Source organism: Sarcophilus harrisii, chromosome 2, assembly GCF_902635505.1.
Source record: "Sarcophilus harrisii chromosome 2, mSarHar1.11, whole genome shotgun sequence".
NCBI classification, from domain to species: Eukaryota; Metazoa; Chordata; class Mammalia; order Dasyuromorphia; family Dasyuridae; genus Sarcophilus; species Sarcophilus harrisii.
The window spans coordinates 338,652,736-338,680,451 of record NC_045427.1 but is presented as its reverse complement, the minus strand read 5'-3'; the positions used below and the strand labels follow the sequence as shown (position 1 = coordinate 338,680,451).

The following is a 27,716-nucleotide window of genomic DNA, read 5'->3' as shown; positions in this document are numbered from 1 at the left end:
AATTTTTAACCAGCACAGAATTTGTACCACATTAGGTAAAAGTCAAAAAAGAAATTAAGACTTAAGAGTTTAATTTTAATCGTATACTTAAGAGTATAATTGTCCTTAAATGGGAGTCTCAAATCCATTTTAATAAGTTGTGATAACATAAGAATGTGTCTTTCTCTAGTTTCTGGGAAAATTTAAACTACTAAAAAAAAGAGTTTGACTATGTTTAAAATTGTAATAAGAATTAGCAATCATATACAACTTTATAATTTAAAATATCCAATAGTGATAGGTTTGGAAGAGAACAAAATAACCAATACTTGAAAAAAAAAAATCCCTTTTACATCTTGTCTTTTTTTATTTGAAAACCTCTAGTGATGGAAATTCAGTGTCTCCTAAGGCAGCTCTTCCCAATTTTTGATAGATCTAGTATTTAGACTGTCTTTCTTTATGGCAAATCTAAGTTTTGCCTTTTTGCAAGTTGTACTCATTTTTCCTAAGTTTTGCCTTCTGGGAAAATAAGCGGAACAAAGCTTCTTCCTCTAAATCTTTTCTTCTGTAGGCTAAATGTTGCCAGTTCCTTCAACATTCTCATTTGATTATCCCAGCCACCTTGTATGGTGTAAGTAATGAAAATATTACTCCTTTTCCATTTAAGATGATGCTTTATGAGCAAAATTTTTAAAAAGCATTCTCATCTTTTTAATAAATTATTTGGTCAAAGCTGCTTTAAAAAAAAAATAGTGTCCAAGCTTGTGTTTTTCATTTCAATATGTATTATTGTTCAATAAATATTTCTTTTTTTTTTGTAGGTAAATTTCAAGTCATGATACAGAAGATATAGCATGTACGAAAATGTTTCTACAATGTAAAAAGATTAAATTATTCATGTATAAAGATTTTTGATGAGTAGTAACTTTTGACTTAACTGGCATTATCATCAGTTTATCATTGATTCATGTAAGCTATATGTTAATTTATTAGATAATGTAATATGCACTCTTAAATAAGATTACCATAGTATGGAATATATTATCATCTAATGGAACAAAAAAAATCAAAGAAAATTTTACTGAGACACTATGCTGTAGTTATATATGACAGTTATACTATATTCAACTTTATTACATTAAAATTTTTATTAAGTACAAAAACCAAGTAACATTTCTTTGTGCTCTACTGATTAATGGTAATATTTATTTAGTATTAAAAAGGAGAGCAAAATTAAAAGTCTTTCTGAATTAGCAAAGAGAAAAAAGTTATCATTTACACCCAATTTTTTCAGGTCCACGAAAGGATGAGATTAAATTAAATTAAAAAAAAAAAAAAAGCTGATATATATTAAAATGAGCAATCTTAATATTTGTATGAAAAAGCTTTTATTTTAAATCCACTCATAGCACTACAAAAACATCCTGGAAGATAATTTCTGGGTTCAACAAGAATGGAATTCTAGAAAGGAGGTAAATCTTGGCAAGAAATCAGATGAAGGAAATTCATGGGTTGGATACTAGATTCAATAAATGAATAAAGAACTGTAGCTCTAAAAACATGAGATAAATTAGGATGACTTCACATGCAAAAAGATTACTTGTGGAAGTCAATTTCACTACATTCAGGTAAATGGGTAATTGAGAATGTCCATTCTTCAACTGTAGTAGATAACATGAATATTCATTTCGAACAATTTAAAACGTTGCACATGTTCAAATCTTTTATATTAAGTATTCCTCATGAGTTTACCAGTGGTATGCAATAAATATTATCTCATTTCCTAATGTTGATCATTCTGTTTTGGTCAATGTGTTCTTAATATCCTAATTTTACTTTCAGCAAAAGGAATTTTAAAACTTATTTCCATCAAGTATCTTCAGCATTCATTATTTAGGAACTTAAAAAAGTTATTATACAAAGCATTTCACTTATTGAATGACTTTAATATTTCTGAAAGGTTTGCAATTGAAGACACTTTTGAACAAAACTAATTGCTAACTGTGCGACATGCCACTCAGCCAAATGAGTCTTAAACACAACATTGATCTTGCGAAGAACATCAATTTCAGTAATATATCAAATTTAAGATTGTTACAAAACACTGAAATTTTGATGAAATCTGCCTTGTTGCTTGTTTCTTTTACATCATAAGTATTCTATAATTGAAGATTGTTTTTGTCTTACTATCAAGAAGGTTCATCAGCCAGGTCTCGCTGATCAAAGTACCTATTAAAAAGACAAATGTTAGTATTTATGGAGAACTTTGGCTTAAAACTTAGTTGATACCTAAACATCACACAAAGAGCAATGGCATAAAAATCACTAGGGACCTTACTTAAAGAACTACAATAATTTAGCACTCTAAAAATAAGTACACATTTTAGACTTTCGAGCTGATATCCAATTAAAATGTATTATTTTTGAAACTCACAAAATGTTGCTAAGAAAGCATAAAGTAGGTATAGCATTTTATGGTTTTTCCTATTTACTAAACTTACTCAACATCTGGGCTTCTTTAAAATGTTCACATAGGAAAGACAGACATGTTGAAAAAAATGCACACAAGTAGTACTTAGAAGTACAAGATAAAAAACAAAGTCTTACTATACCTGCTCACCAAACAGATTAATAAATTCAAAGCAGATACTCTTTCATCTTCTTTACTCTCCTAGAAAAAAGAGAAAAATAATATATCTTATTTCTGCTTTCTGGGTTCCACCAAATTTACTTTAAAAAAAAAAAAAAAAAACAAGCACTTTGGAGAAGTTATTATTTATGCTACTGTACCATAACAATGTTCTTGAAAGGGAAGGATAATAGTGCTGAGCCAAGACTTTATTTAATAGGGGTTCTGAAGGAAATTAACTGATAAAAATAGTTCTGGGCCTAAAAGCTTGAAAGGCAGGTATCTCTCTAGCCTCTTGCTAAGAAGATACAACTTAAAACCTATATCCTAATACATTTTATGTCATCTATATTGTGAAGATCAGTGGAGACAGATGCATAACCCTGAAAACTGAAAACCTGGATCAGAAGCCCTTGCAATATAGGGGAGAGGAACCACAAAAGGATTTGTCTTAGCTTAATTGAAAGAGCACATCAGAGAACTTGAGCCAGATGACTCATAATGACATAGGGCATTAATAGCTCAAGCATAAAACATGCTACTCACACAGTAGTAGGATTAACAATGTAAGATTTTTGTATGTGTCAAAAATCTTATTTGATTATTCACAGAACAACAATGAAATAGCTTTGAATTGGGAAAAATTCGCATTGTGCATTTTCAATTTTTCTTTTTTGTTTAAATTTTCAGTCACCATCTAGGGTAAAGTAATGTTTTTCTATTAATATAAAATATATCAAAGTGCTTTGCAAACTAAAGTATTACACAAGTTTAAGATATCATTTGAAATAGAAAGTTGTAACTTACCACTAAGACTCTCACTTCAGAGCATCTTCTTGCAAGTTGCCTAATTAATGAATGAGCTTCAGGTAATAATGGTTTTTCAAGGCAAGCTAACAAAGCATAGAGCCATCTTCCCTGAATGAATTAAAAATTATATGTATATATAAATAAAGTATTTAATAAAATACTATCTATAAGTTCTTATATGTTTCACTACTTTTTTCATGGATATGTCTCTTGTGATACACTGAGTGGAGTGCTCGGCTTGGAGTCAGGATATTTGAATTTAAATCCTAACTGCCACCTATGTGTAACCTTACATAAATCACAACCTCCTTGAATTCAGTTTTCCTCATTACATAACGAGGGGAAGGGTGGAAAAGACTGGGTTTAAATCTACCATAAGCAAATTGCTGAGCCTGTTATAAAGAGTTGGAGTCTAACCAAAACAAATTAAAAGTCAAAGATCTTGGAATTAGTAAATCACAACTTGCTTGAACTTCAGCTTCTCATCTGCAGATGTAAGATGGAGAAAGTTATTTAAGGTTTCTTGTTGCTTTAACATTCTGATAATAGTAATAAACAGTTACATTCTTTGCTACAAATAAATCCTAGAAGATATGAGATGGACATCTGATTTCACTGATTTAAAGAACTCCCTAATTAGGAAACCATATAGATCTGCCTCTTATCAGTAATGTGTAATTGCCTGAAACAAGGAGAAATAAAATGATTTTCCTGGGGTTATATAGCCATTCAGCAGCAAGACCTGAATCTACATCTTCTAGGCTCGAAAATTGGGAAGTAATTGACAAAACAAAGAAAACAATAAACCATAGATAATGTTAACATGTAGTTTTCTAAGTCACTATATGGCCAGTAGAGATCCTTTTGTTTAAGATTAGTAACTGTTTCAATCTGAGTTTGCCATCAAGGATTATACAACATACTGCCTTATGAATAAAATGTAAAATTTTAAACTAGTTTAGATAGTGACAACTAAGTGGATTTCCATAGGGGATCTAAGTAACAGAATTAGTTATTGTGCTAAAGGGAAAATGAAAAATTAAAACCCTTCCCTTCTAGAGTTTCTTCCAAGGTTTCTTGCCAATACAGGAATTTTTTATTTTCCAGGGTAGGGAAACTCATGAGAACTTGTTAGACATCAAAAGTGGCCAAGTTTTTCTTTAGTATCTCTATATTCTGAATTAACTGATTTCTAAGTCCAAAATGGGAATGTTATTTATAAAATGTTTTCTGATGCTTCTACTAATAAATTTCCTTGGGATCTGTCATATTTCATGCTGTTATCATGGAACCATTAAAATAAAATTTAAGTTTCATTATTAGTTGCTACAGGATTAAACTGATAAAGCGATAGATGACTATTCTGTGAAAATTCTGATAACAAAACAACACAGAATATTGTCACTGCCACAAAAGCAGACTCTCAAAAAATTAAATTACAATTGTATGGTAATGTATCATTTCTGAAAAAAGTAATCTATAAAAAATATATGAGAAATAAGAAATTATTGTTGATATTTATAAGATCATAGATTTGGAACTGTAAATGACCCAAGAGCCACTGAGTCTAATCTCTCATTTTATAGATGAGTAAACTGAATCCCAAAGAGGTTAAATTGCTTGCTAGAGTTGAAGTTAGTGTCAGAGGCAGGATCTGATTTAAAATAACTATATAAAATGTTTTAAAATAGTAAAACATATATGTAAAAATATAGTCATAAATAAAAAAAAAATTTCTTGGTTGGCTTAGTAATAAAATGCAATCATGCCCTGACTTCTATATTGTACTCAGGCAAAGCACAAATTATATTACTGAAATATTATTGTAGAGAAAATTTACAAATTTGAAGGTGAGTGAAAGGTCATAAATCTAACATTGGAAAGTACTTTAAGATGTCACCTGAAGCAAGATAGAGTTAATAGTTTGCTGGATTTGGAATGAGAAAGATCTGCATTCAAATCCTGCATCAAAAATTTACTAGTTGGGTGATCTGGGACAAGTCACACAACATCTCAGCCTTAGATTTGTAAACTGGGAATAATAACATGGGTAAAATCAAAATTTATATTCATATGTAAATTGTTTTTGCCAACCTTAAGATACAAATGTTAATGTCACCATCATTATCATCTAGTTATACTCCCTCATTTTATACTGGAAGAAATTTGAGACTGGAGAAATTAAGTGACTTGGCTCTGAAGGTGCCAGAGCTAGGAGTTTAAACTCAGGTGTCCAAGTTAAATCTTTCCTTCCATCAGAACAGAAGATTAAATGGGTTAAATGAAAACAGTAGTAAGAACTCTTGATTGAAGTTACGAATTCAGAACTGAACCCTGGTTCTTAATCTTGAGCAAGTCACTTGACCTTTCTGGGTCTCGGTATCCTCTGTAAAATGAGATTAGTGGTAAAATGAAATTCAACTTCAAAAAACACATACTTAAAACAGATACAATGTAAACTTGTCAGACAAAACTTCTGTAGGAATGTTTTTGCTTAACACTTATGTTTGAAGGGAGACTATATGGCAAAGATGAAAAATGAAGTTGTGGAAAAATGGTTTTCTAGGATACTGATGTCAAAATCAAATAGAAACAAAGACCACCAAATCAAACAAAGATACCTGCAGGCCAAATATTGACTTAGAAAACCCTAAATTAACGTCATCTGCATTTTATTGTATTTTATTTTGTTAAATATTTCCCAGTTACATTTTAATTCAGATAGAATGCTGTGGATCTCATGTTTGACACTCCTGCTCTAGCCATTCTGGAAAGGAATCAGGAACTATGACCAGGAAATTATTGACTGTACTTTCAGCTATACTATGTTTATAAAAATGAAGAGAAACCAAAGAAAGAAAAGGATCTATATGTACAAAATGACAATAACTCTTTTTATGACACTTAAAAATAAACTGAGGAGGTGTTCTGTTGGGGAATAGCTAAACAAGCTTTATGTATATAAATGGAATGGCATCCAATTGAGCTATAAAAAAAGAAATAGACAATTCCATAGGGACCTGAGAAGACTTTTATGAACTAATTTAAAAATAAGACAATTTATACAATGACATTGTAGAGAAAAAAAACTTTATAAAACTTTAGAACGCTGATCAATGCAATGACAAACCAAAAAAATGAAGATAAAACACCATTTACCTCCTAATGAGGGATGAACTTTAAATGCTGAAAGCACATTTTTGAACACTGCTGAGACATACATAAAATTTACACACAAATAATATGCATATACATTCAATTAGCTAAGTCAGAGGAATTGTGGGACAGATTGAGAAACAAAGGAGAGTTCAATTGAGGTCTTGGTGGGATGTGATAATGACTAATGACAAATGGCATCAATAAAACTTTTTTTTAAATAATGGAGTTGGATAGCTATCTAAGATCCCTTCTAGTTTTATAATCAATTGTTCTTGTACCAAAAAAATTTATAATTGTAAAGTTGTTTTAAAAATCATGAGCCTGGGGGCAAAGCCAAGATGGTGGAGAGGACATACGCTTTTTTCTGATCTTCTCCCATGACCCTCAGTTAATTACCAAATTCAGCCTCTGAATTAGTTCTGGACTGGCAGAATCCATAAATATTGGGAGCAAGGAAAAAATATTACAAGCAGCCAGAAAAAAACAATTAAAATACCGAGGAGCCACGATAAGGATCACCCAGGATCTAGCAGCTTCCACTTTAAAGGATCGAAGGATCTGGAATCTGATATTCTGAAAGGCAAAGGAACTTGGAATGCAGCCAAGAATAAATTACCCTGCTAAACTAAGCATTTTCTTCCAGGAAAGAAGACAGGCATTCAATGAAACAAGTGAAATTCCATTCATTTCTGATGAAAAGACCAGAGCTAAAGAAAAAAATCTGAATTCCAAATATAGGATTCAAGAGAAGCACAAAAAGAACTCTTGAGAGCTATATTTCTGTCATGGGTATACATAGAGAGTGCATGTAAAACTTGATTTTATAGTTATAATATAAAAAAGGAACTAGAGGTGTAAAGGGACTTGTACCAGAAAAAGGGAAAAGTGGAGGTAAAATTAGGGAAATTGCATTTCACTAAGAGACAAAGGAAAACTATTATATTTGAGGGAAAGAAGGGAGGGGGGTGAACATTGTGTAAATCTTACTCTCATCAGATCTAGCTCAAAGAAAAAATATTAGACATATTTGGTTTACAGAGAAACTTCTCTCAACTTACTGAAAAGGGGGAGGGGAAAGGTAAAAATGGAATGGGTAGGCTAAATAGAAGGGAAAATAGAAATTGGAGGGGAAAGGTATAAGAAAGAGGGAGGGATTCTAAAGGGGGAAGGGCTGCTTGAGGCAAGTGTTGCTCATAACTTAACTATTGGAGAGGAGGGAAAGGAGAAAAGAAAGGGAAAAGTATAATTTGGAGATAAGATGGCAGGAAATACAGAATTAGTAATTCTAACTGTAAATGTGAATGGGGTGAACTCTCCCATAAAGCGTAAGTGGATAGCAGACTTTTTTAAAAGCCAGAATCTTATAATATGTTGTTTACAAGAAACACATTTAACGTGGAGTGATACATAAAGATAAAAGGCTGGATTGCTTCAGGTGAAGTAAAAAAAAAAAAAAAAAAAAAACAGGTATTCATCCTGCTCTCAGATCAAGCAAAATCAAAAATTGATCTAATTAAAAGAGATAAAGAAGGAAACTATATCTTTCTAAAGGGTACCACAGATAACAAAGCAATATCAATATGAAATATATATGGGCCAAGTGGTATAGCATGGAAATTCCTAATGGAAAACTTAAAGAGAGCTGCAAGAAGAAATAGAAATAGTGGGAGATCTCAACCTTGCTCTGTCAGAACTAGATAAATCGAACCACAAAATAAATGAGAAAGTTAAAGAGATAAATAAAATACTAGAAAAGTTAGGTATCATAGATTTTTGGACAAAATTGAATAGAGACAGAAAGGAATAGTTTCTTCTTGGCAGTTCATGGAACCTATACAAAAATTCTCTCTCTCTCTGTGTATGTGTGTGTGTGTGTGTGTGTATATATATATATATATCAAATGTAGAAAGGCAGAAATAGTAAGTGCAGTTTTTTCAGATCACAATGCAATAAAAGTTACATTCAATAAAAAACCAAGAGAAAATAGATCATTGGAGACTAAATAAAGAATAAATGGATGAAACAGCAAATCATAAACACAATAATTTCATGCAAGAGAATGACAATGAGACAATATACCAAAATTTGTGGGATGCAGCCAAAGCAGTAATAAAGGGAAATTTCATATCTCTAGATGCTTACTTGCATAAAATAAAGAGAAGATCAATGCAGCTAAAAAAGTTAGAAAGAGCAAGTTGGTCTTGCAACTAAAAAAATCTAGGAAAAAAACAAAATGAAAACCCCAATCAAATACAAAACTTGAAATTCTAAAAATAAAAGGAGAGATTAATAAGATTGAAACTAAAAAAAAAAACTACTGAATTATTAAATAAAACTAAGAGTTGGTTTTATGAAAAAACCAATAAAATAAACCTTTAGTAAATTTGGTTAGAAAAAGGAAACAAGAAAATAAAATTGTTAGTCTTAAAAATGAAAAGGGAAGACTTTCCATCAATGAAGAGAAAATTAAAGCAATAATCAGGAGTTACGTTGCCCAACTTTAAGACAATAAATTTGATAATCTAAGTGAAATGGAGGAATGCCTACAAAAAAATAGATTGCCCAGATTAACAAAGGGGGAAATAAATTACTTAAATAGTCCCATTTTAGAAAACATAGACTAAGCTATTAATCAACTTCCTAAGAAAAAATCCCCAGGACCAGATGCATTTACATGTGAATTCTACCAAACATTTGATAAAATTTAAATTTGTATAGTATGTCAGTATTAAATTTTTTTTCAAAAAAAAAAATTTTTTTTCTCATGAAGATGAATTTAAGGTTTGGGTCGGAAGAGAGGTGTTTGCCTAGTTTATAGGGCAGTTAGGTGTTTACTATAATACTCTATAATATCCTATAATACCCTATAATATCCAATAATACAGTAGTTTTAACAGTGAGTGGTTGTTTATGGGTTTGAGGTAGACTTAGTTGTTGCTTGCATGTGTTTTAGTACCTATTTCTCTGCGGTATTTAATTACCATACTGAAGGCCTATCATCCGGTTTTGGGGTTTGACAGAAGGGATAAAATTTAGTAGGGGGGGTTTAGTGGTAAGAAACTATTATAAATATTGTTTGTCTTTGCTTCTCGCCTAAACACGCATGGACACACATACACATACACACACACACATACTTGCACCCACACTCATACAAATGCACCCTTAGTATGTTCGTCTAGTCGATTGGGTTACATATTGTGGGGAAAGGAATATAAACGCATGTCTAGTGAGGTTTTAGTAATATAATGATAATAATATGTCTATTGATCATTGATTATATCTTTAATATAATTGATTATTAATACTTAGCTTAATATCTAAACATTGTATGAATGTATGTTTTTGATGAATATTATGTCTAATCATCATTCATCGAATAACACCATTTTGGAAATAAGTGTGTGTCCGATGTTCATTCTCAGTTGATGTCTGATTGAAATGTTATTGGTCTTGTTATGTAAGTCTGCATTTTTAATGGCGTCCCTCAGGCTCCCGCCCTGTTGATAAGCCACCCCCAAATTAAAAACTACCTAATGGCATAGCAATCACTGGAGATACCGCAATATGAGGCCAAACAGCATTGTTACCATCACAAATGCTTCTACAAAAAGCATGGTTAAGCTGAATTAGGAACGAATGGGCCTGAAGTAGCAACCAGTAGGCAGTCAGAGGAAATAAGGTTCGTCTGCAGGTTGTGGGCTTGCTCTGAAGCATCGTGTATCTTTAGATGGCGGGTTGCTGATCTCTTGTGAGTGGAGGATAACGGTATTCCTAAAGGTAATGATCTGCTAGAGGAATTAGCTTTGTTGATCTTTATTCATGGATGTAATGTCTATGTACGCCAACATATTATGTCTTATGTAACATATACATAATATGTATTATGTACTATTATGAGTTATATTAGGTAAAGATATGCATGTATTTATTAATTTCTAACAATATATTACATTAATGTATTTAGTACTATTTGTTAATAGGTATATTATTATATGATAGAGGACTATAAATATATACTCTATATACATAAATATTTATAATTACATTAATGTCTTTATGATTTGTAGAGAAAAGTCATTGAGTAATGAACATGGGTAAAATGGCCAAGGATAAGCATTGAATTGTAAATTCAAAGACAGAGACTAGATATCTCCTTTTACCAGTGTCAATTGAAGCCAAATGTTGAGGCACTTAGCTGTTAACTAAGAATTAGGGGGATAGATACCCTCCAGTTTAGAGGTAAAGGCAGTTTATTGAGACTGCCCCAGGACTCCCTGCCTTTTTTTTTCTTACAAAGCAGGAGTCTCTCAGGATGTCTGCAAAGGCTAGGTGATTTAACACCTGCTTAAGGCTTTGAAGGCCTTTGGTCTAGCTTGAAATTAAGCCTTTAAATGGGCTCTGAAGTATATATTTTGTTGAATTGCAAATTCGAAGAAGTAGCTTAAATGCTGTCGCTTGTTTAGAGAACTTAGCTTAATTAAAGTGTTCCATTTGCAAGGTAAAGTCTTGTAGTTCTTAGTTATGAGAGTGTGATGAATAGGGGAGTTAGGGGAAGTAGCAGGGCTAACATGAATGTAGCTGCTAGAATTAGTGTGGTAGTTTGTATTGAGTTACTGTATCATTGTATTTTGGAGTTGTTGGTGGATGGGAATATGGTAAGGCTGGATGATACATAGATGATTCCTATGTAGAAGAATAGGTTTAGTAGGGCTGAAAGAGCTATTGTTGTGGCTGTTATGATATTGCCATTAGCAATTAGTTCTTGTAAGATCAGTCATTTGGGTATAAAGCCGGTTTAAAGAACAATTAACTCCAGTGCTATATAAACTATTTGAAAAAATAGGGATTAAAGGAGTCCTACCAAATTCCTTTTATGACACAGACATGGTACTGATACCTAAACCAGGTAGGATAAAAACAGAGAAAGAAAATTATAGACCAATCTCCCTAATGAATATTGATGCTAAAATGGTTCAATATTAGGAAAACTATTAGCAAAATTGACTATATCAATAACCAAATCAACAAAAACCACATGATCATCTCAATAGTTGCAGAAAAAGCATTTGATAAAATCCAACATCCATTCCTATTAAAAACACTTGAGAGTATGGGAATAAATGGACTTTTCCTTAAAATAATCAGTAGCATCTATTTAAAACCATCAGTGAGCATCATATGTAATGGGGATAAACTGGAACCATTCCCAATAAGATCAGGAGTGAAACAAGGTTGCCCATTATCACCGTTACTATTTAATATTGTATTAGAAATGCTAGCTTTGGCAATAAGAGAAGAAAAAGAGATTAAAGGAATTAGAGCAGGTAATGAGGAAATCAAATTATCACTCTTTGCAGATGATATAATGGTCTATTTAGAGAATCCCAGAGAATCAACTAAAAAGCTATTAGAAATAATCTACAACTTCAGCAAAGTAGCAGGATACAAAATAAATCCACATAAATCATCAGCATTTTTATACATAACTAACGAAATGCAACAGTAAGAGATACAAAGAGAAATCCCATTTAAAATAACCGTTGAATAGCATTTTCACTCTTTCTGTTATTGTTTGCTTGCATTTTTTGGTTTCTTCAGGTTTTTTTCTTACTTTCTAGATCCGATTTTTCTTATGCAGCAAGATAACTGTATAAATATGTACACACATATTGGATTCAACATATATTTTAACATATTTAACATGTATTAGACTACTTATTATCTAGGGGAAGAGGTGGGCGGGAGAGGAAAATTTGGAATGGAACGTTTTGCAAGGGTCAATGTTGAAAAATTATCCATCCATCCATTTTATAAATAGTTATAATAATAAAAACCTGTTGATAGTATAAAATATTTGTGAATCTATCTGCCAAGGGTAAGTCAGAAACTATATGAGCAAAACTACAAAACCCTTTCCACACAAATAAAGTCAGATCTAAAAGTTTTAGAAAAATATCAAGTGCTCTTAGATAGGTCAAGCAAATATAATAAAGATGGCAATACTACCTAAACTAATCTATTTATTTAGTGCTATACCAATCAAACTCCCAAAAACTATTTTACTGACCTAGAAAAAATAATAACAAAATTCATCTGGAAGAACAAAAGGTGAAGAATTTCAAGGGAACTAATAAAAAAAAAATTAAATGAAGGTCGCTTAGCTATACCAGATCTAAAACTATATTATAAAGCAACAATTATCAAAACCATTTGGTACTGGCTTATTGATCAGTGGAGTAAACAGACTTATTGATCAGTGGAGTAGATTAGGTTCACAGGACAAAACAATCAATAACTATAGCAATCCAGTATTTGACAAACCTAAAGATCCCAGCTTTTGGGATAAGAATTCACTATTTGACAAAAACTGCTGGGAAAATTGGAAACTAGTATGGCAGAAACTAGGCAATAACCCACATGTAACGCCATATACCAAGATAAGCTCAAAATGAGTTCATGATCTAGACATAAAGTATGATATTATAAATAAATTAGAAGAACATAGGATAGTTTGACTCTCAGACCTGTGAAGGTGGGAAAGAATGTGACCAAAGAACTAGAGAGCATTATTGATCACAAAATAGATAATTTTGATTATATTAAGTTAAAAATTTTTTGTAAAAACAAAACTCATGCAGCAAGATTAGAAGGGAAGCAAATAAACATTCAAAGGTTCTGATAAAGGCCTCATTTCTAAAATATATAGAGAACTGACTCAAATGTGATTTCTTAATCAAGCCATTCTCCAATTGATAGTCAAAAGATGTGAACAATTTTCAGATGAAGAAATTGAAACTATTTCTAGTCATATGAAAAGGTGCTCCAAATCACTATGGGACAAATGCTCTGAGACACCACTACACACTTGTCAAATTGGCTAAGATGACAGGAAAAGATAATGATGAATGTTGGAGAGAATGTGGGACAACTGGGACACTGATACATTGTTGATGAAACCGTGAATGAATCCAACCATTCTGGATAGCAATTTGGAACTATGCTCAAAAAGTTATTGAACTTTGACCCAACAGTGTTACTATTGGGATTGTATCCCAAAGAGATCTTAAAGGAGAAAAAGGGACCCACATGTGCAAAAATGTTTGTGGCAGCCCTTTTTGTAGTGTCAAGAAACTGGAAACTGAATGGATGCCTATCAATTGGAGAATGGCTGAATAAATTATGGTATATGAACGTTATGGAATATTACTGTTCTGTAAGAAATGAGCAACAGGATGATTTTAGAGAGGATTTGGAGAGACTTACATGGACTGATGCTAAATGAAATGAGCAGAACCAGGAGATCATTATACACAGCAACAAGACTATCTGATGGATGTGGCTGTTCCAACATGAAAAAAGCCATCTACACCCAGAGAGAGGACTATGGGAACTGAGTGTGGATCACAACATAGTATTTTCACTCTTTGTTATTGTTTGCATGCATTTTGTTTTCCTTGTCATGTTTTTTTTTTTTTTTTTTTAATTCTAAATCAGATTTTTCTTGTGCAGCAAGATAACAGTATAAATATGTGTATATATATTGGATTTAACATATATTTTAACATATTTAACATATATTAGACTACCTGCCATCTAGGGGAGGGGGTGGGGGAAGAGGGGGAAAATTTGGAATAGAAGGTTTTGCAAGTATCAATGTTGAAAGATTACCCATGCATGTGTTTTGTAAATAAAAAGCTGTAATAAATTAAAAAAAGAACCATAAACCCTCTTTACTCCCACACAACATTCAGGATAATATAGTCAAGTATTATCACAGTAAAGGATTTTCTTTAAAATCCCCTATTGGTTCAAATATGACAGATGAAGATATTATGAATATGGCAGATCCCAAAGTCTAGTCCAGTAAGATATAATATCTTAAAAGTTCAATTATTTGCAAAAGATTTTTTCTCCCACTTAATACCAGTTGCCTTCTTCCCTTAGTTTAATTTTTTTTTTTTACCTACTTAACTTTTGATTTCAGTATAATACTCCTAATATTTAAGTGTTTATTGAAGGAAAAAAAATTAGGTTGCTAATGTCTGTTACTTTAACCATTAAACTGTTTCCTGTAAAAATATGGTTCTTGTAGCAAATGAATTTTAATGAGGCACTATGTAACAAGGGTAGCCAATCTTCTTATCATTTGGTAATATCCTAGAGTAAGATACTGACACGTGACTAGATTTGGATGAATACCTGAGTATTAAGCCTGTTTTCTGAACACAATTTTTTGATCTCTAAATTTCAATTTTATCCATAAAATAGCAATAATACGATTTTTAAAAACTACTTCCCCATATATTGTAGGGAAAGTACTTCCTAACTATATATATGTAAATACATAAATACTCACACACACATTTAAATGTGAGCATTATAAAAGTCTTCAGGAGTGCTAGTTAAGGAATCTTATGTCCAAAATACCTATGAATTGAGATTCTCCTAGGGTTCTGGCATTTACCTTGAAAATAAATGGCAAACTGCATTTTTTATTTCCTTCACAGGGTTATTGTACACTATTTCAGAGTCTGATTCTTTCTGTACAGCAAAATAACGGTTTGGACATGTATACTTATTTTGTATTTAATTTATACTTTAACATATTTAACATATATTGGTTATCCTGCCATCTAGGGGAGGGGGTGAGGGGAAGGAGGGGAAAATTGGAACAAAAGGTTTGGCAATTGTCAATGCTATAAAATTACCCATGCATATAACTTGTAAATAAAAAGCTATTAAAAAAATAAAAATAAGAAAAAATAAGAAAATTTTTAAAAAATAAAAAAATAAATGGCAAAGAGGAAGTTATTTTGTTGAGAGAGAAGCTTCTGGTTTGTCTCTCCAGAGTAAACATCATTTTATCTTATCCTTTCACCTGGCTTTATGACTGCTATTATAGTTTCAATTGAACCCCAGGAAGCTCACACAATTTTCTGCTTCTTAAACCCATATCCCCATTCCACATTTTATGGTTTTATCCACATCAAGCTAGAGCCCTGGGGACTTTTATTTTTAATCAAAGAGAAGGACATCTTGAACTACAACCATTAAGTGTCACATACATTTTGAGCTCTTGCCAAGAGACAGATTTGGCTCCTTTTATGCAAAATAATAAATACTATTTGGCTAAGGAAGAAACTTTGAAAGTTCCAAATTCATAATCCTCCAAGTACAATCACATTTAGATACTATGCTAATTTGGACAATGACTTAGGTATAGAATTTAATAATGGGCTGTATTTCATTTGGGCAAGGCACTATTCTAGCTAAGATTTGGGTCAGAATAGATTTTCTCCTTTCCCTAGATTGTAAACCCCTGGAAGATAGTATCCATTTCACTTTTTTGGGGTAGCCTCAATGTCTGCTTAATAAATACTTGTTGGTTAAAACCAATATTGTTCTGGTGACATTCTATAACCACAGCCTATAATATTCCATTGTCTGAAGGACCAAAGTTGAAATATACCTAAAAGGTTCTGGAGAGTCAGGTGTTTGACACAAGTAAGCTGCAATACATAAAAAGGAATTACATAGGAAATGTATTATCCTCTTTGTAGACCACTGCACCAGCCTTATAACTGGTCTTTCTGTCTCATCTGTTTACTTTCCAATTCATCTTCCATTCCCACTTCTAAAAAACAGGTCTGAGTACGTCACTATTTCTTTCTTATTGCCACCCCTCCACCTTATGGCCCTATGAGCTCTAATAGCTCCTACTACCAGAGCTTTTATAGAGCATTTAAAGCTCTCTTTTTATAGATGAGATTTCAATAGTTTTATTTTTATTAATACCAGAAAATCTATGCATATAGATCATTTAGTCCCAAAATTGGTTTGCTACATAACCTTTTTTAAAGCTTTTTATTTTCAAAACATATGCATGGATAATTTTCCAACATTGACCCTTGCTAAACCTTTTGTTCCATATTCCTCCCCCCCACCCTAAGCTCTTTAATAACTTGTTTTTCCTGCCTATTCCACTCATTCTACACTTTATACTTCCTTCTATATATTCTACAATCCACCTATACTAACCTTTTTACAATTCTTTGAATATCACTTCAACTCCATGTTTTTCTGCTTATCTCCCTTCCCCTCTCCAGTTCCTCCTTTCTCTCTATCTCCTTTGTTCTCTCTCTCTCTTTTTCTTTTTGCTGAAGCAATTGGAGTTAAGTGATTTGCCCAGGGTCATACAGCTAGGAAGTTTTGAACCGATTTGAACTCAGTCCTCCTGACTTCAGGTCTGGTACTCTATCCACTGTGTCACCTAGCTGCCCAAAACATGAATATTAGTCCAACAAGTGACTGTCCAGATTTTTTTAAGTTCAGAAAAGCTTATACCTTTTGTTCATTGCAATAACATTTATTACTAAAATAACATAATTACATTAAGTTCTGAAATGCATTATCTGGTATTTCTACCTGTGTTTAGAGGTTCCATACAATTATTATGAGTTCCATAAAGGCTAGAAAGGGAATTTTCTATGTTTGTCTAAGTCTTTTCCATATATTTATCAAGATTATATATTATCAAGTCCAATTTATTTAATACTTATGATTGGTCTTTTTGTGTTATTTATTACACTGGATTTAAAAAATCTTCCCACCCTTATTAATTTTAAAAATATTTCTTTTTATTAGTATAGATGAATTTTTTTTTTAATATATGGGAGAACTGGCATGTGGATTGTTAGCTGAAATATATCAATAAGGTCAGAGATTTCTCCCCAAATCTTTGTTATTTCCCCCTCCTTTAGATGTCTTATAAAGAGGTCCCTCAATTATCTCTAACACAGATCTCTAAATATACTCAATACAATCCAGATGCTTTATTGCTGATCAATTCAGCTTTTCTTCAGTGTCATTTCTACTTCTTTTCTAAGCACCTCTGGGACTGTGGTGTTTAGGATCCAAGTGTTGTTATTTTTCCCCCATTGTGGTCTTCCTTTAGTTTTTATCATTAAACACTCTTAGATGACTTTACTTTCTTGTCTATCTTCCCAAACTTTTCAAGAGCAGACTGGATTGCTTTTGGGAAAACTGTAAAACATTTTTGCTGACCTCAAATAACCCATTACAGCAAAGGCCCCCCTTTTCAATATATTTTTACCATCTTTAATATATATATGTATGTGTGTATATATCTATCTATCTTATAACTACAACAAAACTTATAAAAGGAAATATTATAATCTTGCAAAAACAAAAACAATAAGCTCATATACTCTGTTGTACCCGCCAAGTGATGCACTCTATAAACCACCCATGACTCTTCATTTTGTGACTATCTTCCATGTATTCTCAAATATTTGCTAAAGGATATCTACCCAATATAGTTGAGGCCTTCTTCGTTTTTTCCCAACATAACAGTGGAATACTCTGGCTGTCCAGCTAGCATTCCTCACTTCTGCCATGAGAAGAATCCATTTTCTCTTTCTACAATTTCTCATTCTGTTTATTTAAAACTACTTTTCTTATTAAGAGCTCTTTGTTGATTATATATTGCACTCTGCTCACATACACCATGTTTTTCTATGCTCCTCTTTAGTTCTTACATTAGTGTTTCATATTCTATTTCAAATCTAGATGACAAGACTAGTTGACAAAACTAGATGACTAGAAAAGTTCTGGTAACTAGAAAAGAAATAGTGGAAAATGAGTGGGTTTAGGTAACAAGGAAGAAGAGAAGATGAATAAGTTCAGTTTCAGATCCATTGAGTTTATAACACCTTTAAGACATCTTGTGTGGGACTGCAGCTCAGAAAACTAGGACTGAAAAAAAAAAAAAAAAAAATATATATATATATATATATATATATGGAAATTATCTGCCTAGAAAGGATAAAAACATAAAGGAGGGTGACTATAAGATCATTAAGTAAGAATATAAAGATAAAAAAGAAGGTCCAGGATAGAGCCTCTGAATACTCCCACAGTTAGTGGAGTGGATGATGTTTCAGCAAAAGATCCTGGAGGGTCAAATATGTGGGGGAAACATTAGGATAACATCACAGAAACAAGACTACTGAGCAGATAGTGAGGGAATTGGGAGCTGGATGACATGATCGGATCTGAACTTTGGCAAAATCAATATCACTTATGTCGAGGATGGACTGCATTATAGGAATAGTCCTGAGTCAATTGTGTAAAATATTTGTATTATAACAGTCAAAAAGAATCAGGATTGAAAAGAGGCCATTAGATTTAACAATTTACGAAACTATTGCTCCCCTCTCTGGTCATTCTTTTCAGTACTAGTTGTACCTCCTCTCCCCAAATCACAGGTCCTATAGTAGTCAAAATACTTACCACTGCCATTTCCAGACTCTATTAACATCACTCAACAATCTCTTCCTCTTGAAGCCCAGGGGACAATGCCCAACATTGTATAAGTGCAAGGGTTAGAGGTAGGATTTCAATCTGGGTCATCTGACTGCAGAACTTTGTACAGTACTAGAAAATGCAGTAGATTCTATCTTGCTAGAGGTCTTTAAGAAGGACTTTGAGTTCAAGTATATAGATTGTACTAAATAGTTTCTTAAGATAAAATCCTAAAGGCAACAACATTTGGAGCCAGAGAAACTGGGTTTAAATCATAGCTATTTCATTTATCAGCTGTGTGATTCTGGGTAAGTTATTTATTTCTCTGGGCTTTTAATGTTCTCATCTGTAAAGTGAAGAGACTGGCCTAGATAACCTGAGTCCCCTTCTGGGAACAAGATACTTTGTTAAACTTTTTTTTTTTTTTTGGTGTATTTGAATTTTGTAAACGATTCAAAATTATTTGTAGTCTGTTGAGGTAATGAAGATAAGTAATTAATTTCTTCTCTTGTACAGCTCATATAAACTGTATCTAAAGGCAATGTTTAAAAGACAGAAATGTTTAAAAGTAATGAACTTTCCTTTGAAACTATTTTGAAGGCTGACACTTCATTTAGATATGTTCTGTTTTTAAAATACTCAAATTATTTTACACTCATCCTGGGTACACAGACAGTATAACAAACAACATACAGACATTTAACTAAAACTTGATCTACATTATGAAAATAGAAATAAAAATAATACCAATTCAGGAGTAAAGTCTTTTTCTCCAAACCAGTTAATCAGGTACTCTAGGACACTAGTTATTGTTGCCTATTAAAAATAAGAAATTTTATTAGTAAAAAAAATATTGAATATCTAAGATATTTTTAGCATACAAATTTTATACCGTTAAGTCAGTATTTTTATGCAGAATATGTATTCTTTATACACTTTATAGGAAGATAGCGTCTGTATTATAACTAGCTTAATTAGATGGTAGCCATAGGTTCAAGAGAATCAGTCAATCATACACACTCATTGTTCCAATTATCAACAATTACTTAAGCTTAAGTTTTATACTCTGGAAGGATGAATATAGAGATATCTAAAAAATAATCTATGTCAATGAAGGGGAGAAGGAAAGGAATAGGAACCTTTGGAAAAAATACCTTACACTTACTAATTACTTCAATTCAAGTTGATCAAAATTTTAATGATGGAGTTTCATTAGTACTAAAAAATACAAAAACTCAAATTCACTAAATACTACTAAAAATAATGCTTTATGAGATCTACTAATATAATTTTTGTTGAACAAACTTTCTTTTTTTTACAAGGCAGGAATGATATGAATGGACATGAGGTCAGTATCAAGGTACAAACCCCACAAGCAAGTCCCTGCAATATGTATGATCTTGGAACTTTTTGAGGCAACTAGATGGCAAAGTGGATAAAATGCTGGGCCTGTAATCAGAAGTACCTAGTCTCAAAGCCAGCTTCTTACTAGTTGTGTGATATTGAGCAAGTCACTTAACTTTTGCCTCAGTTTCCTTATCTGTAAAATGGAAATAACACCACCTAATTCCCAGAATTGTAAGGAAAAACAACATAACACTTCTAAAGTTCTTTGCAAACATTAAAGCACTCTGTATTAACTACTATTATTATTTCTTTGACCATTAATAAGTTTTAACTACTAATAAGTTATAATAAAAAGCCTTTGAATTTGAATTTCCTGATAACTGCTAGTAAATTTCAATTCATATTAACAAAAAAGTTAAAGCTGTAATTGAATTAAATTTAACAGAATGAATTATTTCCTTTTTTCAATTTCTCTTTCTCTTTACAGTACCCTAATGCTAATGGGTAATGAAAATAAATGTCATATTTTTATTGGATGTGGCTTAGTACTTAAAAAATTAAAAAAGGAACATCAGTTTATGAAGAATTTGAGAACCAAAGGACCAGATTTTCCCCTATTAATGTAGAAATTATCAATAATTATAAATGAAATTTAATTCATAAATATGTATATGTATTCATATATATGTAGAGACTATAATTATAAATGAAATTTAATTCATATATGTATGATACATATATGTATTCATATATATGTGTACACACACACACACACACATATATCCACACATATATGTATGTATGTATGTATAAATAAACTCTTCCTCATGTGAATTTTTATTTTGGTCTGAGCATGTATTTTTACTAGTGTAGGAAAATCCCAGGGAAGGAAATTCCCTTTACCTATAAAATTGTGGGAGATTTTGTAATTTATAGTCTATTTATAGACACTTGCCTGGAGAACTAAAAAGATTAAATAAGTTGGTTAGGGTCACATACTATTATATGTTAGAGGCAAGACTTAAAACTGGGTCTTTCTGACTAAAGTTCAACTGTCTTTGTTGTAATGTGTCATTTAATCATTTCTTATTTATACATATATATAATTCTATCTTTTTTTTTTTTTTTCTGAGGCAATTTGGTCTTGTCCAGGGTCACACAGCCAGGAAGTCTTAACTGATTGAGGTCACATTTGAACTCGGGTCCTCATGACTTCAGGGATGGTGCTCTATCCACTATACCAATTAATTGCCCCCTAATTCTATGTCTATATGTATGTCTCTGTTTATAGTCATAAAGCTAAAATTTAATTTTTTACCCAGTACTGCATGTATATTATAAATGTATACATATACACATATGTATAAACACACACAAACACATTATCGTAAATTAAGATGAGTTTTACCTGATTCATCCTGCTAACAATACTAAGCAAGGGAGGAAAACCAATCTGTAAAAAAAAATAAAATAAAACAAAGACAGTATTAAAATATGATGAATGATAGTATAAAGTTTTGTTTTTTACTGGGGAAATTTTAAAGAAAAATGTAAAAAATGTTCTTCATATTCTATTGCTTTTTAGTCTATTTCAACATACTAATGATGCAATTATTAGAAACAAAAAACCAATGACCTCTCAAAAATTAAACATTTGTTTAAAAAATACAGTATCTTTCTAGAAACAAAAAATAGCAACATTCAGGGACAAAATTGGATTATTCTTTGGAAAAGCAATAGTTCTGTATTTGAAGAATTCAATTAAAAAAAAACCAACCTGCACTTAAAAAAGCTGTAATATCTTTATTTAAATGAAGTGCTTATGTTTTTCTTTTTTATTTGAATTATATAAAGTTTATATTTCACAGTCAAAAATGGCTTACATCATGGTTTTATACAATTTGAATTTACAAAGTGCTTTTTTTTGCAAAAATCTTATGACTTAGGTATGTTGGATTACATCAAGAAATCTTAAAGTAAATATATGAAAAAAATGCTTATATTAGAGATTTTAGTGTGTCAGTCCAGATGTGACTAACAAAAACTTTTGTTCAGTCATTTCCTACTCTTAAGTTACCCCACTCTGGGGTATTCTTGGCAAAGACCCTGGAGTGTTTTGCCATCTCCTTTTGAGAAAAACAGTTAAATGACTTGTCCAGGGTCATGCAGCTAATAAGTCAGAGGCCACATTTGACTTAAGTACGCCAGATTCCACTTCCAATATTATCAATCATGCCACCTACCTGCTAAATAACAAAAACTACAAAACATCAGAGTTACACAAAACCAAGTGGCTGTCTTAAAATGCTTTATGTGCATCGTGGTAAATAATTTCAGAGAATCATAAAGGTTTTTAAATATTTTAAGTGTTGTTTTGAAGAGCTAGCCTTATTAAACAGAGAAAATCATCTCTAGTAGGTTGGCCATGGCAACCCAATCCAAAGTGGAAAGAGCAATAAAGATTACAAATCAGTAAATACAGGACTTAGCAATGGCTTTATCACTTAACTTGCCTCTATAATCTTGGGCAAGTCATAACCCTGCTATGCATCAGTTTCTTCATTATATATGAAGATAAACATTTATTTATCTTATCCCAAGTGCTGCTATTAGATAAAATATGTCAATTTTTAATTAAAAACACATGTTAATATTAAAATTATTAAGTGTAAAAAAATAGCATCACCTTTCTGTCTTGTTTTTTCCATTAGGTTTTTTAGTAGTAAGCAGCTTGGTTTCACCTTCCTTAAGTTTTCAAATAAGAACAAATATTATTACATCAATTCTGTAGCACAACTGTTCTCTAATTATTTCTCCTGTATTAAATTTGTCTCCTCAAATATATTGTAGTTTTTGGGGAGAAGGGAACATATGTTATATAATTTTTTGTATTGATCAACAGGGCTTAGTATAGAGAAGGTACTCCTATTTATTCCCTCCTATTATTAGAATGTTACTTTCTAGATTTATAATAGCTCAAATCTATATAACCATATAAAGCCAAGTTGGACTGGAATGAAAATATCTTTCATAAACTTTTTTGGGCAAGATGGTCTTTAAAGTTTCTTCAGTAATTCTGATTCTCAAGATCTGTTAAATATGTGAGAAAAGGACAAGTACTACATGGTCCTTACTAAATGGTGTAGTTATACTGATTTATGTGGATCTGGCTATGTTGCTTTAATTAGATTTGTTCATATTTATATATAAATCAAAGAATCAGTAGAAGACAATATGATGAAAAGAGCATTTGGTCCTACATTAGGTAAAATGGAAGTTTTAGTTTTTTCTCTACTAATAATACTGTTTGATCAAATCATGTTACATTCTGTGACTAGTTTCTTTATATTTTAAAGAAATAAGAATTCCAATAGTCCCCCTATCAACTGTTCAAGAATATTGCAAAGTGAAATACGAGAATGAAAACAATTGGAAAAAAATTAGAAGAGTTATATATATGCCCCATGTTATTTCAGTTACTGTCAGCAGTGATGGCAAAGAAGAACAGCTGATGCTCCTAAATGAACCTCCTTAATGGAGAGGTAGGTGCTATTATTATCCACATTTTTCAGTTAAGCAAACTGAGGCAAAGGGAGGTTAAGTTACTTGGCCAAGAACACAAAGCTAGTTAAGTATCTGTGGTTGGATTTGAACTCTGGTCTTCCTGACTACAGACCTATCCTCTATCCACTAACCCACCTTGCTGCTTCATGATACTTTGAAGTAGTATGTAACATTTTTTTTAAAGTGTACTTGTTTAGAAAACAAAACAGAAATAAGATCATCATGATTTTGCCATCTTAAATGCATCTATCACCTACCTGCACATAGTCTATTCCTGGATTTTCACCTGTAGCTGTAGTAAGAGACACTTCAGCATATAACTTTTCACCAAGACAAAACTTTTTCCAGCCTTCTTCATCTTCAGATTTTGGCTGAAAGATGAAGAAAAAGTTAATGGGCACACCAACTTTAAGAATTTTACAAGATAGAATAGACTTGATTATCTAGTAGTTTGAAAACTTACCAAAACTCATTTTTTATGCTCAAACTGAGATGCCAATGCCTGAGTTTCCTTTATTAAAACCTCTCAAACTTCTCTTATTTTATCCTCCTACAAATGTAAGTAAGGCATGTACTAAATAGCATTGTTTCTTGTTTAGGTAACAGGGCATGGGAAGTGCCTTTTCATTGAAATTTTAAAAATTCACTTATTAGGAAAATTTAAGAAGCTTATTTTATTCTTTAAATGCTGAAGACATATTTCACATCTCAAAATAATGCCAAACTATGAGTCCATCAAGATAAGATAAGACCTCTCAGCTTCAACATTTAAAGTAGGTTGGAGAAAAAAAATGCCAAGGACTAAAATACTACATACAAATGATCTTTCATTTGGAAGAGAATGAAAATTCTGTAAAAGGTATTCTTTTTCAAGATTGGAAATAAATGCAAATTAACTTTTAAAAAGTAGATACTGAGAGAACTTCATACCATGGTGACATTGTTATCCAAATGCTGTGATTTCCAGTGGTTTCTATGCTTGTTCACACTCTGAGGAAAAAAAAATTAAATTTAAATTTTCTGTTTTACCTTATTTCATGCTAATTAAACAGAGTAGGTGCATATGAAGGAAATAATTATATATACAATTTTTAAAAACTCAAGTTTTACAAAAATAATAATTAAATTCAGTATATTACTGTGTGTAAGACACTGTGCTTGGCTATGATGAAACTTAAATAAAAAAAAACAACAAACCATTAAAAAAAAGAAAAAAGAAAAATTCAACCCATTTCTTGCTGTCAGAGAATTTATATTCTACTAGAAGACAGAATATGCAGAGAGATAAGGAAATTTAAGATAATTTAAGGACAAAGAGTACTAAAAAATTAGCAATAAAACTCGCTTACATATCTTATAATATTTTACAGTTAACTATGTAACAATTTAGCATCTAATTTATAAATAAAACACTGACCTTCAGATTTAAAAGTCATGAATCCTATTTTTCTAATAGAGCATAAAGAAGAATTTACTTGGACAATTAATTCTAATTACCTGACGAATACTTGAAAATTGTGCTACTTGCTGCTGCTGCCATTTAATCGTTGGAGAATATCCTTCAGGAGCTGGCTGGCACCCTGAAAGCTAGAAAAATAGCCCCAAAATGTCACACCAATAATGTTATAAGAATCTGATAACTCCAAGAATATTACACAGTAAGTTTATTAAATACTTATTGTGCCAAGTGTTGTGCAAAGTGCTATAGATACAAAGAAAGGTAAGAATAATTACTGCCCTTAAGGAGAATACATTCTAATGGAGGAATCAATATGTAAATAACTACATACTTACAAGATAAATACAATGAGCAAATGTAATATAACTGAAGAGGGATGGGGCTTGAAAATAAGGTTTGAGGAAGAACCAAGAAAGGTTTCCTAAAGGAGGTAGGTAGGATGAACTGAGTTTTAAAGAAAGCCTTGAAAACCAAGGTTAATGGTGAAAAGGCAGAGCAGGAGAGAAAGCGCCCAAGCAGTACAAAGAGATAGAGATGGAATGTTATTTTTGAGAAGTTACAAACAGACCAGTGTAGCTGGATCACAAAGTGTGTGGAGAGTAATAAAGAATATTACGCCTGGAAAGGAAAGCCAGGTTAGTTTTTTAATATTTGATCCTGGAGGTAACAGGAAGACACTGGAGCACACCCTAGGGGAAGGGAAGAAGGGAAAGGGAGAGGAAGGATGACATGCTAGATCCAAGTTTTAGGGGGAAAAATCACTTTGAATGCTGAACAGAAGATAGATTAGAGTGGGAAAAGATTTAAGGCAGGAAGACCAATACAGGGCAGGACTAGGGTTATGGCTATTAAAGTGACAAGACAGTGAATGTATTTTATTAGATGTGTGGAGTGAGGTATTGAGGATGACACTGGGTGACTTGAGAGGATGGTGCTGCTTTTGCAAAAGAAGAGCTCAGGAGGAGAAAAGATGAGTTTTGTTTTGGACCTCTAAATCTAATATGGTCCCCATACAGGCCACTAAATGTTGTGGTGTGAGAAATGAGGGTGAGAGATACCCAGAGAGCAATGGGATCCCCTGGCTGTCACAAGCTTTGCGAAAGTTGACAATATTATAGTTGACAAATGTTTACAAGTTGACAATATTGTCAGCTTATTTTTTTTTTTAAAGACAATATTATAGTGGAGGAAATCATGACAGAATAGGAACTTAAAAACTGTGAGCACCTGTAAGGAAGGTCCTTTTGCCTTTGTAACCGCAGAGCTTTAAAAGCACAGTGCCTAGCACAGATAGGTAAATGCTTTTTTTGGCTTCTGACTCCCATTCTACATAAGCTTACATTCTACAATGATAGGGACTTCAAAGATGGTATTATTTTAAACCATTTTTGTTAACTATACGACGACGACGATGAATTGTGATTTCTGAAGATTCTTAAACTGGGACCCGGTTATTTGTAGGCTTTAAAATGATCACATAAGAGGTCTAATATTTAAGCTGCGCAGCTTAAAGGGAGATAAGTTTCCACTATTTAGTCCGACAAAAGAAGCTTAAGAACATAAAACTCACTGAAACATTCACTGTTTGCTTTCTTTTCAACTTCTTTGGATCAATGTGTGCCACCACAACATCTGGACATTGTGCTGCTTCAAGCCTACAAATGAATTTTTTTTTTTTAATTTAATTTTGTTTCAGGAGTAATCCATTCCCTCATTTGCTTTTTTAAATGGGCGAAGAGTTTGGGGAAGTTCGCTCCGCGGCACACCGAACTCCCGGGCAAACTAGGGACTCCAATCCCTAGGACTGGCGCGCCCAGCCGCCCGCCACAGGAAGGAGACACACCCCTCTAGTCCTCCCCCTCCACCCGGGCTTGGGACAGAGCGCGCCACTCCAGCCACGTCGGCGACGCCAGGCGGCGAGTAAGTGGGAGGGGGGGCGCTGGGGCGACTCCACCCACTTCCTGGTACTGAGTGGGGGAGGGGGGACGCGTTTGAGATCAGAGGCTCCGAGCCAAGCCACTCACTGGACCCGTTTCAGATACTCCTGGGGTGTCCGAGGTGGCACGGAGGGGTCGAAGTCCTCAGACAAGTCGCAGGGTTCCACCGGTAAGAGGCGGGGCATCAGCTCCTCCACTACCGACTCCATAGCGCCTCGACCCCGCGGAGTGTGGCCGAGCTGAGCCGTGAGAGATCGGGCGAGGGCCCTGCTGCACCTGCGCAATATGCAGGCGTAAGAGCATGCGCAGCTCGTTTCAACTTTCTTCCTCCTTCTCTCCTTTTCCTTTTCCTCCTTCCCTAGGCAGAGTGGTCATTATGTAGATACCTGTTCTTGGATAGGTCCCGTCGATCCCTGTTTTAATAAAATTTAAGGGAAGAATCCTGGATGATTTTCATTTTGACTTAGAAAGTGCTGGGTGGGTTTGTGTGTGTCCACAGCCAGG

At 32.7% G+C, this 27,716-nt stretch overlaps 2 protein-coding genes across 3 annotated transcripts in view; one reads left to right on the top strand and one right to left on the bottom strand.

The window, feature by feature from the left end:
* TRAPPC6B (trafficking protein particle complex 6B) overlaps positions 1–1,318 on the top strand; it is a 17,917-nt gene extending 16,599 nt beyond the window's left edge. The window contains exon 6 of one of the 2 annotated variants that reach the window (XM_031952953.1): positions 801–1,318. In XM_031952953.1, the coding sequence (XP_031808813.1) occupies positions 801–832 (32 nt within the window). In that variant the 3' untranslated portion in view covers positions 833–1,318. The remainder of the gene's footprint in view (positions 1–800) is intronic. The other variant, XM_031952954.1, reaches the window with a different exon arrangement.
* On the bottom strand, positions 1,139–27,716 carry GEMIN2 (gem nuclear organelle associated protein 2). Its single transcript, XM_031952952.1, has 10 exons — positions 27,300–27,716; positions 26,846–26,930; positions 25,314–25,403; positions 24,747–24,806; positions 24,074–24,187; positions 21,661–21,705; positions 19,653–19,721; positions 3,416–3,526; positions 2,592–2,650; positions 1,139–2,208 (listed from the first exon to the last, which is right to left on the bottom strand). Exons 1-10 carry the CDS (start codon positions 27,419–27,421, stop codon positions 2,169–2,171), a joined length of 795 nt encoding a protein of 264 aa, XP_031808812.1. The 5' UTR covers positions 27,422–27,716; the 3' UTR covers positions 1,139–2,168.

Bases quoted from the DNA above. Each gene is read 5' to 3' on its own strand.
- GEMIN2 (XM_031952952.1), bottom strand. From the start codon at position 27,421: ATGGAGTCGGTAGTGGAGGAGCTGATGCCCCGCCTCTTACCGGTGGAA. The intron at 24,807-25,313 runs GTAATTAGAATT...TTTTTTCCTCAG, and splicing joins AATTTTCAAGTATTCGTCAG to AGTGTGAACAAGCATAGAAA. The intron at 24,188-24,746 runs GTATGAAGTTCT...TTCATCTTTCAG, and splicing joins TGGATAACAATGTCACCATG to CCAAAATCTGAAGATGAAGA.